The sequence below is a fragment of the Eurytemora carolleeae genome, unplaced genomic scaffold (genome assembly GCF_000591075.1).
Source record: "Eurytemora carolleeae unplaced genomic scaffold, Eaff_2.0 scaffold462, whole genome shotgun sequence".
Taxonomy (NCBI): domain Eukaryota; kingdom Metazoa; phylum Arthropoda; class Copepoda; order Calanoida; family Temoridae; genus Eurytemora; species Eurytemora carolleeae.
The window spans coordinates 75964-91510 of NW_019396408.1; the positions used below are offsets into that span (position 1 = coordinate 75964).

At 32.7% G+C, this 15547-nt stretch overlaps 2 protein-coding genes across 2 annotated transcripts; one reads left to right on the top strand and one right to left on the bottom strand.

Annotated features, from left to right (window-relative positions):
* Positions 1-2452: 2452 nt before the first annotated feature.
* On the top strand, positions 2453-3391 carry LOC111702722 (prosaposin). Its single transcript, XM_023474493.1, has 2 exons — positions 2453-2652; positions 3189-3391. Exons 1-2 carry the CDS (start codon positions 2488-2490, stop codon positions 3336-3338), a joined length of 315 nt encoding a protein of 104 aa, XP_023330261.1. The 5' UTR covers positions 2453-2487; the 3' UTR covers positions 3339-3391.
* Positions 3392-5167: 1776 nt separating this feature from the next.
* Positions 5168-15311, bottom strand: LOC111702721 (sodium/hydrogen exchanger 1). The gene is made up of 12 exons (XM_023474492.1): positions 15282-15311; positions 15048-15093; positions 14396-14509; positions 13673-13722; positions 11862-11966; positions 11372-11406; positions 10474-10565; positions 8944-9011; positions 7340-8591; positions 7143-7287; positions 6264-6347; positions 5168-5398 (listed from the first exon to the last, which is right to left on the bottom strand). The coding sequence occupies exons 1-12, from the start codon at positions 15307-15309 to the stop codon at positions 5321-5323; spliced, it is 2097 nt and encodes a 698-aa protein (XP_023330260.1). The 5' UTR covers positions 15310-15311; the 3' UTR covers positions 5168-5320.
* Positions 15312-15547: the final 236 nt, after the last annotated feature.

Genomic DNA, 15547 nt, shown 5'->3' on the forward strand with positions numbered 1-15547 from the left:
GATGCAGAAAAGGGAAAAAGGATGCAGAAAAGGGAAAAATGATGCAGAAAAGGGAAAAAGGATGCAGAAAAGGGAAAAAAGATGCACAAAAGGGAAAAAGGATGCAGAAAAGGAAAAAATGATGCAGAAAAGGGAAAAAGGATGCAGAAAAGGGAAAAAGAATGCAGAAAAGGGAAAAAGGATGCAGAAAAGGAAAAAAGGATGCAGAAAAGGGAAAAATGATGCATAAAAGGGAAAAAGGATGCAGAAAAGGGAAAAAGGGTGCAGAAAAGTGAAAAAGGATGCAGAAAAGGAAAAAAGGATGCAGAAAAGGGAAAAATGATGCAGAAAAGGGAAAAAGGATGCAGAAAAGGGAAAAATAATGCAGAAAAGGGAAAAAGGATGCAGAAAAGGGAAAAATGATGCAGAAAAGGGAAAAAGGATGCAGAAAAGGGAAAAAGGATGTAGAAAAGGGGAAAATGATGCAGAAAAGGGAAAAAGGATGCAGAAAAAACAGAAAAAAGTATGTGTGGATAAAAGAACATTTTATCTTTAAAACTAATTTATTTTTATTTTCATGTGAAAGAATGTTTGAAATAATTTCTTGCATGTTAAATAACTTTTATTAATAAATTGATGGTCTTAGAGCAAAAATTAACAATATGGAATCAAATTGAAATATTAATTATTAACAATATGGAATCAAATTGAAATATCAATTATTAACAATATGGAATCAAATTGAAATATTAATTATTAACAATATGGCATCAAATTGAAATATTAATTATTAACAATATGGAATCAAATTGAAATCAAAACAAAATAAAGCTAGGTTTAGGAGAATCTGTTCATACTCATCCTCCAACCAATAAAATAACATTTTAAAAACTTTTTTTCCAGATCATCTTTTTCTTCGCTTATTGTAAAAGTCTAGTTAATTCTGACCTGCCAACCTACCGACCTACCGACCTACCGACCTTGCATAAACATAAAATGACTGAGGTACGTCATATATGAAAATACATTGAATATGTTAAAAGGTTTAAACATGTTTAATTAATTTAATGTTTTTATTTAAATAATGCCCTTTTCTCAACTCTAAGGGCAAAATCATAGACGGAAGGGGGAGGAACCCCCCCCCCCCCCAGTCTATAGTAAAAATAGTCCAGCCGGGATATAGAGTTAAAAAGTAATTAAAGAAGCCAGGAGCTGCTCCAAATATTTGTCAAGGGGTGAGATGAGAAATAAATATCTTTGGATTCCAACGTCGTAAACCTTTGACATTTCAAACTATGACTTTTGTTAGATCAAATAATATAAGTTTGAAATATCAAAGGTTTACGACATTGGGTTTCAAAGATAATGTGATTAGAAAATCAGAGTTTGTTGCAAAGATTCAATTCCTTTGCACGTGTTTTTTTAAGTGTTTACGCACAAATTACAAATATTAATGAATATTCGTCATTTGAAGACAATTAGTAAACATATTAGACATTAACAAAGATAAGAAATATCTGTATAAAAAGGAAGATATTATCGTTATCACTTTAGTCACAAACTTTCTAAAAGATTCTCAGGTAAATATTAAATTTTGTATAAAAATACTAATTCCCGCTTCAAACTTTAATTTTCAAATCCTTTTCACCTTGCAACTAAATTCGAAAATTTCGCAATTTTTGTTTTGCGAAAATTTCGTAACAAAAAAAATTGTCGCGAAATTCAGCATCGTTTTTACTTCCTTTTGCAAAATTCATATTCGTGAAAAAATGAGAAATTGAGCGAAAAAGTTTGCGAAATATATTAGAGAATTTTCGTAAGATTTTGCATTTTTTCGCGAAAGTTTTATTTCGCTGGAAAGCATATTGGCAACCTGATGTTGTAACCTTTTGATATTTTAAAAATTACTTCTGCCAGATAAAATAGTCAAAGTTTGTAATACACACTTTATCGCTTTTAACCTTGGTTTTACCTAACAGAGCCACCAGCGCGCTTCTCTCTATTAAAAAAATTATTTAATTGGAGTACTTGGCAAAATACTGCTTTTCCGTCAGACCGTTTCAAGTGTATCCTTGTGGATATTTTGTTGTAAGAACCCAAGATATTAAATTAATTTGAGGGATCAAGCACATTTTATTTTGAAATTTAAATGGAAATCATAATCATTGACTAAATAGATTAGCACTATTTCATAAAAATTGTTGACCTCATGTTGCAAAGAATTATGGATGAGAAAATTAGAGTTTCAGTTTTTAGATAAAAGAAATGAGATTTTGCCACAAACTTTGATTTTGTAATTCCTAAAGCGTCGCAGCTTGATGTCGTAGATCTTTGATATTTAAAACTTTGAATTATGTTTAACTCAAAAATCTAATTTTGAATATTCAAGGTTTCCACCACTAGGTTGCACAGATATAGGGATGAGAAAATCCGAGTTCGTGGCATGAACTCAATTCCTTTGATTTTGATTTGACATGATTATCCTCGTTATACTGATTTCTGTCTAGAATGCTGAAACTGGCTGTATTGTGCTGCCTGCTAGGAGCTGTTATGTCTGCCCCCCAGACCAAGAATGAGTTAACCTGTGATATCTGTATTGATGTAATCACAGATCTTGATAACTGGCTAACCAGTGATAAAACAGAACAAGAGATAGTCGACTTTATGAAGGAGGTAACAGTATATCAAAACCTTTATATTTGCAACATAATAGTGGAATCCTTTGACATGAGAAACTTTGACTTTTTTCAATCCAATCGAGTTCTATTTTAATTATTAAATATCTACAATCAATTGTTCCACATGTTTCAGTGCAGTTCAGTGGCAATCAAGTGTATGTTGATGTTGTCAGAAAATAGTTTACTAGTAACTTAATAAATCACTTATTGAGTGAAATGGGTCTGTTTACACTGCAACTGCTGTGTCTCATTTTCATTGGACTATTTCATTCCAAGACAAACAACTTTAAGTCTAAAAGTTGTCTTTCTATTCCAGTTCACACTGGTGCTAACTCAATTTTTAAAGAACATTTTTTTTTTCTTCAGATTATTGTTTAAAAGATAGAAAGTTTCATGAACATTTTAAAAGCTTTAAAAATTTCTTGCAACTTTTTTTGTCTTGTTTAGATTTCCGAAAATCAACGCTAAAATTTTGAATTTGTTTAAAAATCGAAAGTTTCATTTAAAACCTTCAAAATGACTTGTTTTTAGATTTGTGCAGCTCTTGGTCTGATCCTACCCGACCTTGAAGCCACCTGTAACGAGCTGATGGATGCCCAGCTGCCCGGTATAATTGATGATCTTGTCAACAACAACCTCAACCCTACTGAGGTCTGCACAAACATCGCTGCCTGCCCTTAAATTCGTGGATATTGTAATAATTAGGTGCAAATAAACTTTTATTAGAAAAAACACCAGATTTTTTCTTTTTCCATAATTTGTTACGAGATCAAAGAGAATGATACAAATTATCACATGGAAATCATATTACAGATAAAGGTAAAATATATTTGACTGAAATAAATTTTGAGGAAGAAATGGAGTAAATTAAAGAGGAAATAGATCAAAAATGAGAAAAGGATAGTGAAGGATCCTTATCTAATTAATTGTATCAAAACAAAGACGACAGTTACTATGATTTGAATTGGAAATTCAGGTATGCGCACAAACTCAAAATTCCGATTTTACCGTAGATGAAAGTCGTATGAATAAGAAACCAAATGACTCATTTACCAAAGATTAAATCAACACAACCGAAACTAAATAAAATTACTAAGAAATCCAATTCAGAATCAACAATATAGTAAGTCAGTTCGACCATAGTAAAAAAAAACCTAAGGTTTGACAATAGGTCCAACCCAAGAACTAAGAAATTGGACTTTACGGTCGAACCTTAGGGTGTTTTTTTTGCAGCTGCAGTCCATTAACCCTCCCTGAGTAAATGAGAGTACCTTGTTTACTTGTCTCCTGTTTATACTTCTAATTAAGACTAAATGTTTACTAGTCTCCTGTTTATACTTCTAATTAAGACTAAATGTTTACTAGTCTCCTGTTTATACTTCTAATTAAGACTAAATGTTTACTTATAGTCTCCTGTTTATACTTCTAATCAAGACTAAATGTTTACTGGTCTCCTGTTTATAATTCTAATCAAGAAATAAATGACCATTTAAAGTTAAAATCTAAAATAGAGTTCCTTCTCATCAAAAAGTTAAAGATATAATTATTCATCTTAAAGGGACTGTTCAGGTAAAATGAAAGGAGGTATAGATTAAAGCCTAGACATGTTAGGAGTTGATCGCAATCAATATTATTTCTATAATTTATTTCAGATAATATGTGCAAAGGATAAACATTTTCAATTCTAAATATATTTAGAAATACCCCTCTACAATTTTGTACCACAATTTCCAGAAAAATTATTATTTATTTTGTATTATTTTAGGGTTAGGTTGGGTTTAGACATGCTGCGGCTATAATATGCTAGGGGGCCGGGCGCTGCGGCCACATGACCAATTTTATCCATGTGTTACATATGAGATTAGTGTACAAAATTGACAAGACGGAGGAGGGGAGATTTGGGTTGGGGGGTCCAAAAATCGTATACTATAAAATTACCTAAAATTGAGAATTTTCACAAACATAATACGCTTAAGTCAATAAATATGAATATCAAAATTTCTGCTTCAGCTTGCACTGTCGGCGTTCATATCAATACAACGAAAACGGCTTTTATAATTAAGCTTTTTTAACAAGATTTTTTCTAAATTAAAGATCCATGTGTTATGTGTATCCATGTGTGATGTGTATCCATGTGTTATGTGTATCCATGTGTTATGTGTATCCATGTGCTATGTGTAGCCATGTTTTATGTGTATCCAAATGTGTTGTGTATCCATGTGTTATGTGTATCCATATGTGTTATGTGTATCTAAGTGTTATGTGTATCTAAGTGTTATGTCTCTCCATGTGTTATGTGTATCCATGAGTTATGAGTATCCATGTGTTATGTGTATCCATATGTTATGTGTATCCATGTGTTATGTGTATCCATGTGTTATGTGATCCATGTGCTATGTGTATCCATATGTTATGTGTATCCATGTGTTATATGTATCCATGTGTTATGTATATCCATATGTGTTATGTGTATCCATGTGTTATGTGTATCCATGTGTTATGTGTATCTATGTGTTATGTGTATCCATGTGTGATGTGTATCCATGTGTTATGTGTATCCATGTGTGATGTGTATCCATGCTGTTTTAAAGCTTCATAAAAATCAAAATTGAAATCGTCTTAATTGTATTGATATATATGACGACGCCTGAATAATGTGGTTTTTATTCAAAAGTTTTTAGTGAGGTTCTTGAAAAATTACTATTTGTAGATATTGTTCTCTCCCTTCCTCTGAGCTGGTTCTGAAACAAATATTTTTTACTGAATACAGTGAGACCCATAACACTGTGGATTAAAGGGACGACATGTGTTTATTAAGTAGCTAAAAAATTAACCTTTCAAGTGAAATGGGTCTGTGTACACTGCACAGTGGCTGTATTGCTTGTTTATTAGAGTATTTAATTCAATATTCTACAGTTTAATGGGTCCCCACTTTAATAGACGTTGGGAAAAAAATTTCTGTGTAAGGGCAATCTGCATGGTATTCTTACTTTTTGAATTTACAAATCTTTTTTCTGAATAAATCTCTAACTCATTATCATATTGTATGCCGGATTCACATCGGTCCCTTTACATATTACTCTTAGTAAAATTTAAAAAATCATTTCCTATCTTAAAAATGAATTAATTTGGTTGATTTCCTTCCTTGTCTCTGCTGCATAAGTAAACAAGTTCATCATGTTTGCTCAGTCCTTATATACGGGTTTAAAGGCTACAGATGGAAATCAGGGAAGTAATTCTTAAAAGTGTTAAGTGTCTTTAATCACAATAGCAGTCGACCATTAAATCAAGTGTTCCTTTATGAACAGAACAATTTTTTCGAACAAACTTTTTAAAATCGTTTTCGTACTGAACGAACAAACGAATTCACTTAACAAACGATTTATTTGAATAAAAGAACCATTTAACTGAACTATCGTTTAGTGAGAAAATGAACAAAATAGATCGAAAGTTAACAATACTTTATAGAACGAACAATTATATTTATTTTGAACGATTGAAAAAAAACGAAATGGGTCGTTCACAATTGATAAACGAACGAAAAAAAACACGCCCATCTCTGGAAGTAAAATTGGAAAGATCAGGGTGCGATTTAAAATTATAAACCTGAAATCCAGAAACTCCTGAGACAGTGCTACTTCTCCTTCGAGGAAAATTTCTTACACTCAACCTATTCCTCTCATCTATATCCTTAAAAATTATACATAGATGTATTATATGTATAATTTTGATTTTTGTTTGGTGAGATCACATAAATAACTTAAATTTAGTTTTTAAAGGGACTGTCATTGTAATTTCAAGGGAGCCTTCTGTTAAAAAAAGAGCATCTCTGATTCATAACGGTCTGCAGAAACCTTTTTCTGATCTATAATGTTGATAATACGTAGTTTTTTTGGTTAAAAAGTGTTCAATTTTGATAATTTTTTCTACATTTATTTTTTTGCAGTAGATATTTACTTTTGAAGAGAAACCACAAATGAAATAATCAGTTTTCCAAGTTATAAATAAAGTTTAATAATTCATACTTAATCTGACAAAGCTTTGATGGGTACTGTTGTGAATCGGACATGCCACTTTATAAATAGAGTGTCACTTACTTCTAGAGTCTCTTTAAAGGGTACCTATGTATCTATCAAGCTTTGCATCTTTAGATTCTTTGTTAATGGCCTTCACAATATCCGTAACCAAATTGAACATATTTACCAAGAGGTTCATGAATAGATTATACACCGGGTTATCCACAATAGATGAAACATAAGAGACGAAAGTGCAGAATTTATTTCGTTAATTTTTTCCTTCCTTCAACTGTTATCTTGTTTCTATCTTTGACAAATCCTATATAACCCCTATATTTTAAGCAGAGGCTATAAGCTAACTTTTGAGTCGTCATAGCTTAAGAATTTTAAGTCGTTTTACAGCCTTAGCCTTTGTGGGTAACCCTATATACTATGCATACTTCATACATATTAAATTTTATCTATCTACCTGCTGATCAAACAGATTGCTATGCTGATTAAGAAGACCTTTCCGAAGTAATTTCTTAGCATCCTTCTCCTCCTGTCCACCTCCAGGTCTTAGCACTGCATGCCCATATGTTGAGGCCCCCCATTGAGGCCTCATTTGGGAAAGTCTGAATAACCAAATGTTGATTTCTTACATTATTAAATTATTTTATGATATACCTTGAAACAGATGAAATGCCAGACCGTATGCTGTCTTTCCTTCCAATGGGTTGAAGAAAATTATTTGAAGTGCCTTTTTCAACAACTACGTCTAGTACAGTGGTAGGCTCAGAAGCTTCATAGCCCTGGTTAATAAACTCTAAAGTTTTTTCAATAGTTTTCTTTGGATCATAAACATTTTCAAGATGGTCAGCAAGAACAATCTCCTCAAAAAGTTTCTTCATGTCATGATCTTGATCAGGGTTACAAAATATTTTCATCATCACCTCCTCATCAAACTTAAAGAACTTGGTTTGAAAATAAATATACCCATGTCGACCAGTGACTTGATTGATCCCGGTAATCATCTGCTCCATCATTGAATCATTGAGTTCTTCCATCAGAGACTTGTGTTCCTTGGCCTCCTTGTCAATGTTAAGTATATTAACCAAAGGTTTAATTGTTCCCCCCTGAAGCCAGATTGTAAACATCACTACTATTAGAGTTGTGCTGACAAGCATATCTGCAGACGGAACTATGTTTCTCTGTATACTAATTACCAATGAAAACCCCACAGCCCCCCGAAGCCCACCATATGCCATTATAAACTGCTCCTGCAAGTTTATTGGCTTGATTCGGAAACGGTTGAGGAAGAATGTGAAAAAGTACACTCCGATGAACCTAACAACAAGACAAAAGACTAGCGTCCAGCAAAGAAATCCGGTATGTATATTCCAACTCCAGCTCTCCTCTCGACCCCATAGAGCTTTTCCAAGGTATAAGAATATTACTGAATCCATGGTAGAGCTAAGCATCTTACTGAAGTATTCTATCGTGATGTGGGAGTTCCCTTGGATATTCTTAAAACTGTAATGAGCTTGTACGATACCGCATCCTATTAGACTGATAATTCCAGACCAATGAAACATCTCTGCTAAATAATATGCTGTGAAAGCCATTCCGATGACAATCAGAGGTTCAATAACACTGACTTCCGATGTAGTTCTGGTAACAAGACCTGTTAGGAGACCAATTAAAATTCCAATAGCAAGGCCGCCAAAAGCAATAGTTATAAATGAAGCACAGCCAAGCAAACATTGTTCTAAAGTGATTGGTAGTCCAGCGGCATCTAACTCTGCAAATGAGTTCATCATACTGTAGAATACTACTGCTACGCCATCATTTAGCAAAGACTCTCCAAACACAATGTAGTAAAGTTCCGAGTTGACTCCAACCTCCGCAAATATGGCCAGGACTGCTACTGGATCAACCGCTGAATTGAATACAGAATAGGAATTTTATGAAAGCTGAAATCCTAAAAGCAGACTTTTCCAGAGAACATACTTTCTCAACAAATATTTACGAAACTTTAAGCATAATTGTTTAATTCTTATAATTCCTATGTGTTTTCTCTAGAGAAACCTGATTGTAAATTATCAATTTTTAAAATATAAAACAATTGATATATAAATTAATTCTTATTCAGACAAAGCTTTTAAGAGTATTGTTTTCTATCAGGCATTGCATCATTGCATGGAAGATCACTTGAAATTTTGCTTACAGTCCATTTAAAGGATTTTGTACGCTCTGAGAAATTAATCTTAGTGATTACTATTCTGTATTCCCTGATATTAAACTAGCAAATGTAAATATTTCAACTGACGTCATATTATGATAACTAGTCTCATTTACACTGAGAAAAGGGGGATTACTATTTAAAGGAAACCCTTGAAGAGTTCAATGAGGAATTAATCTTAATTGGCACAAGAAAACTTCTTTGAACGTTGATATGTCTGTCAAGAAGGAAAATTGTAACTTTGATTATTTTCCACAAAAGTTGTTTTTGCTTTTGTTTGATTAGAGTTACCAACAAAGGATGATACTTCAAAGACGACTGTATGGAATTTAGTCCGCCTTTTTTCTTTAATTCCTGCTATGCTGCAATTGAAAACTTTGTTTTTTTGTGCTAAATCATTTAATATACTTATGCTATCAAAACCTTGACCTTAAGATCTTCATATTTTAACAGTTTCAGATTGTCATTTCCTTTGTGGGTAGCTCTGTTCAAAATTAAAGGGAGTGACCGGCTATGTAAGGTAGTTGAACTGAGGACGCAGTGTTGTGGAAAACTTCTTTTGGATTCATTTGAGACATATTTCACTTTTTAAAAGTCTGTAAATCCTGAGTTTGAGCGCAAATTCGACGTTCAAAACTCCTGATTTGGGGGTGGATACGCTTTCAGAATTAGTTTTTTTAAAATTATTAATTAACGACGACATAAAATGTAAAAATATTCTACAATAAACTACAGACGTCATGTTTAGGAACATTTTGAGAAAATAAAAATTAATCTTATCATCGAAAATAAGTAATCTTGTTTAATTATTAATTTCTATTATCTCATTATTCTAGTTTCTCGTTATTCACAAAGATGTTCACCGATTTTCTATAACTATTATTGAAAAGACGACATTTAAAGAATTTAAAGAAATCTGCGAATAAACTCAAAGAAAATTAGAAATTCAATATAATAATGAAAACGAAATAATCGATTTTAGCATTGATTTATTGACAAATTTCTTTTGTGAAATATGTTCCTAGCCATCTAATTACATTACTGTATAATTTTTAATTTATTTTTCGTTGTCGTTATTTAATAATTTAAAAAAATTCTGAAAGCATATCCAGCCCCAAATCGAATTTGTCGAATTTGCGCTCAAACTCAGGATTTACAGATCTTTAAAAAGTGAAATATGTCTCAAATGAATCTTAAAGAAGTTTTCGACAACACTGCATACCCAGTTCAATTACCTTACATAGCCGGTCACTCCCTTTAATGAGGGAAGAACTTATGCCAGGATAATAAGTAGAAATATCTGAAAGTTTGTTCATACGTCTGATCAGTGATCATAACTCATGTACCCCTTAACCGATTTGGAATTAGGAGATCCTGGGAATGTTTAGAAATGTTTAGAAACTTTTATTTTAGTGGGTTGACTTTAAACTTTAATAGAGAAAGTTTGGGTTGCAGGTAGAGCTAGGTTCCCAAGCTAGTCCTGAATAAAATTGATAAGGGCAAAAGTCCTCTGCAGGTTGAGAATAGTTTATGGGATCAAGAATTGTGAAAAATAGGGGTAAAGTAGTTGTAAACCCCCCTGATTCTAATAGTTCCAGAGCTCTCCATCAACCCTAGTTGATTTGTCCCAACAAGTAATCCTCCAATCAACAAGAAGTTAAAAAGTGTTCCCTAAACAACAAAAACAATTAAAAATTAATTATTCAAATCATTTTTTTTTTCTTTTTCCCCGGAGTCTTTAATTTGTTTCCATAATTTAACTAAATCCGCATACATTTTAGATGAAGAGAGAATTAGCTACTAGGGTTTTTTATCATTCTGGAACAAAATTTCCATCTTGGAAATGGAATGATCTGGAAATTTGTTGCGTAAAGTGGAATTCCAGGATAATTCCGGATCAAATGGGAACTGGAATGTTTACAGTTTATGTGACGTAATCTGAAAATTTTCCCGGTTTACGGAATGGAAACTGTAAAATTTCCAGTTCCCATTTAGTAACCCTCAAATTTTTCCGGTTTAGGTAACGTAAACCGTAAAATTCTAGTTTATTCCAGGAATATTGCCCCCCCCCCCCTCCTGTTACACTACTGCTAGTGCGCGCACATTCTACCAAACTATGTTAGTTTTACTTACTGGTTTTGTCTTTAAGAGGCTTTTATGCAATTCTGCTTCCTTGTTCCTGAAAATTCCGGAACGATTTTTCTGGAAACTCTCCGAAACGATTTCCGTAAATTTCCGGTTTAGAGGGGGAAAGATTGTTCCGGAATTCCGGACTTCCGGAACCTTTTGCATAATGGAAATGGAAAAAATTTCCGGATTATTTAGTTATCGGATACTATGAATAAATATTTACTTTTTACTTTTGAAAATGGGTTGTATTTACTTCAAGTGCTTTAGAATTAACACATGTTATAATTCTAAATATTTTTTTGTTAAATACTTTTTAACTATTTAATTTTTTATAATATAAAAGTTACCACAATAGCAAAAAGTAGAATAGTTCGGATGTTATCTAAATAAGTATGCCTTTAAACTTTAAATATTTTGTCAAATTTTTCACTCTTTGAGAATGAAAAAAAAGCTTATTTTGATTTGAAATATGACCAGTTTAAAGCACCTTCTGGAATTGAGTCTTTTCCACCAACTCAAACTTTCTCATCTTTATATCTTTGCAACCTAATGATATTTCAAACTTGATCTAACAGAATTCATAATTTGAAATACCTAATGTCTACAACATTGGGTTGCGAAGATAAAAGGGTTAGATAATAATAATTTGTGGCAAAAATTTTCCCAACTTTGATTGATTGATTAATTGATTAATTGTTTGATCAATTGATTGATTTACTAATTGGTTTGTTGGTCGATCAAATTAGTTGTTTGATTAATTTGTTAATTAATTAGTTGATTGATAAATCAATAGATTTATTGGTTGATTGGTTGATTATCAGTATAAAAGCTACGATCCTAAGAATGCTTTATGATGAAGAGAGTAGGCTGCCTCCAGGATGATCGGAGGTAGAAGGAAATGGAAGAAGAATTCTGTTGTGAAGGGAGGCAGCATTGTTAACCCTGATAAAATATAAACTTTTGTAAAGGATTGTTTTGAATCCCTGGGGGTCACGGGAAGCCGTAGTACATTTGAAGTTCCGAGCCGGGACAATATTTCCGGTCCCAGTTTGTACTGTACCTAGCTCTATGGACAGGACTAGCTGGTGCAATAAGGTTGACGCGGTCAGACTTTGTGCTTCAAATAGGTTGAATTTACTTTTACTAAAGGGGCAGAGGTGCGTGGGATAAAAACCATTAACGAGACCTGGAGTTATAACTTGTGTATTGTAAATCTGGGGATCAAGCATTGATCTCCATCTTATGCATCTAAGGATTGATTTAATTCTTTTTTGATATACAGCGGTCAGGGGCGTATTCAGGAATTTGTCCAGGGGGGCTTAAATCTTTTTCTCTTTCCAGGGGGGGGCTCAGCACCCGTTGGGGCCTGAAAACCCCCTGAAATCAATAGATTTCACTGGTCCAGAGGGGGCTTAGCCTCCAAATCCCCCCCCCTGAATACGCCACTGACGCTCATGGTCAGACCCTGCTGGAATAACTTTAATCCAGGAATCAAGTATTAATCCTCAGATCGGAAATCAAAATACAAAATAAGGAAACTGAACATTTTTATAATTGAAACTTTAAATATTTGACTTCAAAAATATATTTTCATTCGTTAAAATGTTTTCTAAGAGATAATTTATTACTGGCGAAAATATTTGATATGTGTTTTAAAACAAAGACAAACATTTTACATATAGTTGTTTCGTATGCTTTTTGAATAAAAATAGTTTTTTGACATTTCATACAGGCCTAATTGAAACATTAAATATTGAAGATATTCTAAGCGTCAAAATCGAAACCCAAAATTTCAAAAAAAACAAAAAAAAATGAAAGATTATAAATTAAATTAGTATGAATGAAAACATATTTTCTATTCCAGCTGGACCCCCCCCCCCTTCTGACGTTTTTTGTAGATAACTCAAAAAGTATTGGTCTGAGGCTGTTCATTTTTTTTTACTTTTCTAACCAACACATGTCCCTCACTTTAGGATAAAAGCAGGGCTTTTATACCTACTGCCTAATACCTCAGGCATACTGCTTGAATGTCTTATTTATTCAGGTATACTGTCTGAATGGTTTATTTACCATTCCCGGACTAAATCTTCATTAAGACCTACTTTCGTCCTTGGATTTCGACATTTCTTTGGAAAACCATGAACAAAAGAAAGCAGATTGCACAATTTTTGCGAATAATTTGACATAGATATTTGCACAAATGCCTTTAAAGAGAAGTTGTACATTTTTAGTTTTTCTTAAATACACATGTATATTTGAAATGTTGCAAATATTTTTGCATATTTACTTACGCCGTGTCAATGACTTTTCAAAATGTATAATATATCTTGTTCCGCGCACTTTTTGTTTTTGCACATTTTTGTTTTAATAACTTGATGCATTGTTGCAATAAATATCTAAAATTTTGCAAATTTGCTGACTTTTTTTGCAGATTATAATAGTAGAGCCCGCGCATGGACTTTCCAAACGTGTATGAAACGTTATAGATTTGTATCACAATAAGGAAATAGGGGTTCCCTGGGATGTCCCACCCCGGAATATTTTGGGTAAACCAAACGCCAGCCTGAATGGAATTAAATATACCTTTAATTTAGTTATTTTTAGTTATATTTGAAGTTTTGTGTGAATATTCTTTTATTACATCTTACCTCCGAATTCTATGAGAGCCCCAAATCCGACCCCGACCAGGACTAACAAACTTTTAAAAAAAATTTTATTTATATTTGTCAGAAATCATCTTTTTTGGTTTGGAGGATTTTTTAAAGGCCCAGTAAACATAATTTCAAGTGCTCCATTATGTTCGATACTTAAAAATACCCTTAAAAGCCTTGTCTAATCAAGAATGAATTAGATATATATGCTTACGAATTTGAAAATGTTTTTATCTTTGAGTTCTCTACAAAAGCGACTTGCGTATTTATTGCTACTGAAACAATCGAGAAATGCACAGAATTAAACACTCTTAAAACTAAAAATAAAACTTGATCATCCGAATTATTGATCAGATTAAGGTCTTCAGGGTAACGCTGTGAATCGGAATTTGAAATGAATAGTTACTTGAAATATTGATAAATTTCATTAGAGGGAGCCCCCTTCCAGGAGCTCAGGGTGGGACCCGTGGACCCAGGACGGGGGGACCTCTAGTCATAATATAATAAGATTTGATAAAACTTCTAATTCTGGGTGGTGATTATATAAGAAGAGATTTCCACTAAGTAAAATTTGTTGATTTTTTTTGCAGCAGCAACTCTAGCAAAATGTGGAATTCCGCACAAAGAGTTTTCTAAATCCGCAATCGGATTTGCATAAAATTGGACATTTTACTTCCGCTGGAAACCCTTTTTATGATTCCTTGGCTTCAAATGACTCACCATGACTCTGGTACTCTGGAGGAGAGAACATGAAAATGATGGAAAATGATCTTCGCTAGTCCTGAGAGTACTACGAAGGTAAAGATCAAAACAAAGGGTCCCAACTCCTCCCATCTAAATTAGATGACATCTGAACTTGATCTTTATATAGATTAGATAACATCTGAACTTGATCTTAATTTAGATTAGATAACATCGAACTTGATCTTTATCTCGATTTGATAACATCTGACCTTGACATTTATCTTGATTAGTTAACATCTATGTTGAACTTCCCCAAGATAACTTAACATCAGACCTTGACTTTCATTCATATAAGTTGACATATTGACCACATAAAGACAAAAAACGAATTCTCTAAAACTGACCTCACTCAAACCATTTATTGACCTCCCAAGAAACGTAAAATTACCTCACAAAATACAAAATGGCCTCACTTAAAATGATCTTACTTCAATCAAGAATTGACCTAACTTTAAACGTGAAAGACCGTCTATAATTGATCCTACTTAAAACGTGAATGACCCCCTAAACCGTAATCATGATTCCACTTAATACGTGAATGACCCCCTACACCATTTTTTAAACAGGTAACAAGAATTGACCTCAGGAAAAACGTGAATGACCATACATAAGACATCATTGACCTCACCTGAAACTGACAAGATGAACTCCAAGCTCATGATCTTCGTCCTCCTCTATTACATTATCATCGATTATTTGATTCAGATTTTTTATCTTAATTTTAAGGACTTGCTTTTTCAATTTTTGAACTGTAAGAAAAAATGTTTTCTAAACTTTTAACTATGTTAATTGTAATTTTAATATCTAAGCCAACAAAATATTTAATATTTAAACAAATTAAATTGAAAAATGTTTGATTCACCTTCGTGCTCCTCATACACATTCGCCATTTTATACTGAAAAAAATTAAGGTCTAAGATTAGGATTAAGATAATCTACATAAAACAATCTAGGTTGATAATATACAATTTAATTTATTTCATAAAACAAATGATCAAAATATACAATTTAAAGGGACTGTAACGAAAAAAATAAAGGCGGGTATATGCTGAAAGCTATAATCACTTTAGCTCTTGATCGCGACCCATATAAGTTATATCTCATGTTCCTGTCTCGAGAAATTGATAC

Coding starts and splice junctions, on each gene's coding strand:
- LOC111702721 (XM_023474492.1), bottom strand. CDS start 15,309: ATGGCGAATGTGTATGAGGAGCACGAAG. Junction 10,566..11,371: donor TTCTACTTTTTGCTATTGTG/GTAACTTTTATA, acceptor TTTGTTGTTTAG/GGAACACTTTTTAACTTCTT. Junction 7,288..7,339: donor GGCATTTCATCTGTTTCAAG/GTATATCATAAA, acceptor TTGGTTATTCAG/ACTTTCCCAAATGAGGCCTC.
- LOC111702722 (XM_023474493.1), top strand. CDS start 2,488: ATGCTGAAACTGGCTGTATTGTGCTGCCTGCTAGGAGCTGTTATGTCT. Junction 2,653..3,188: donor TAGTCGACTTTATGAAGGAG/GTAACAGTATAT, acceptor ACTTGTTTTTAG/ATTTGTGCAGCTCTTGGTCT.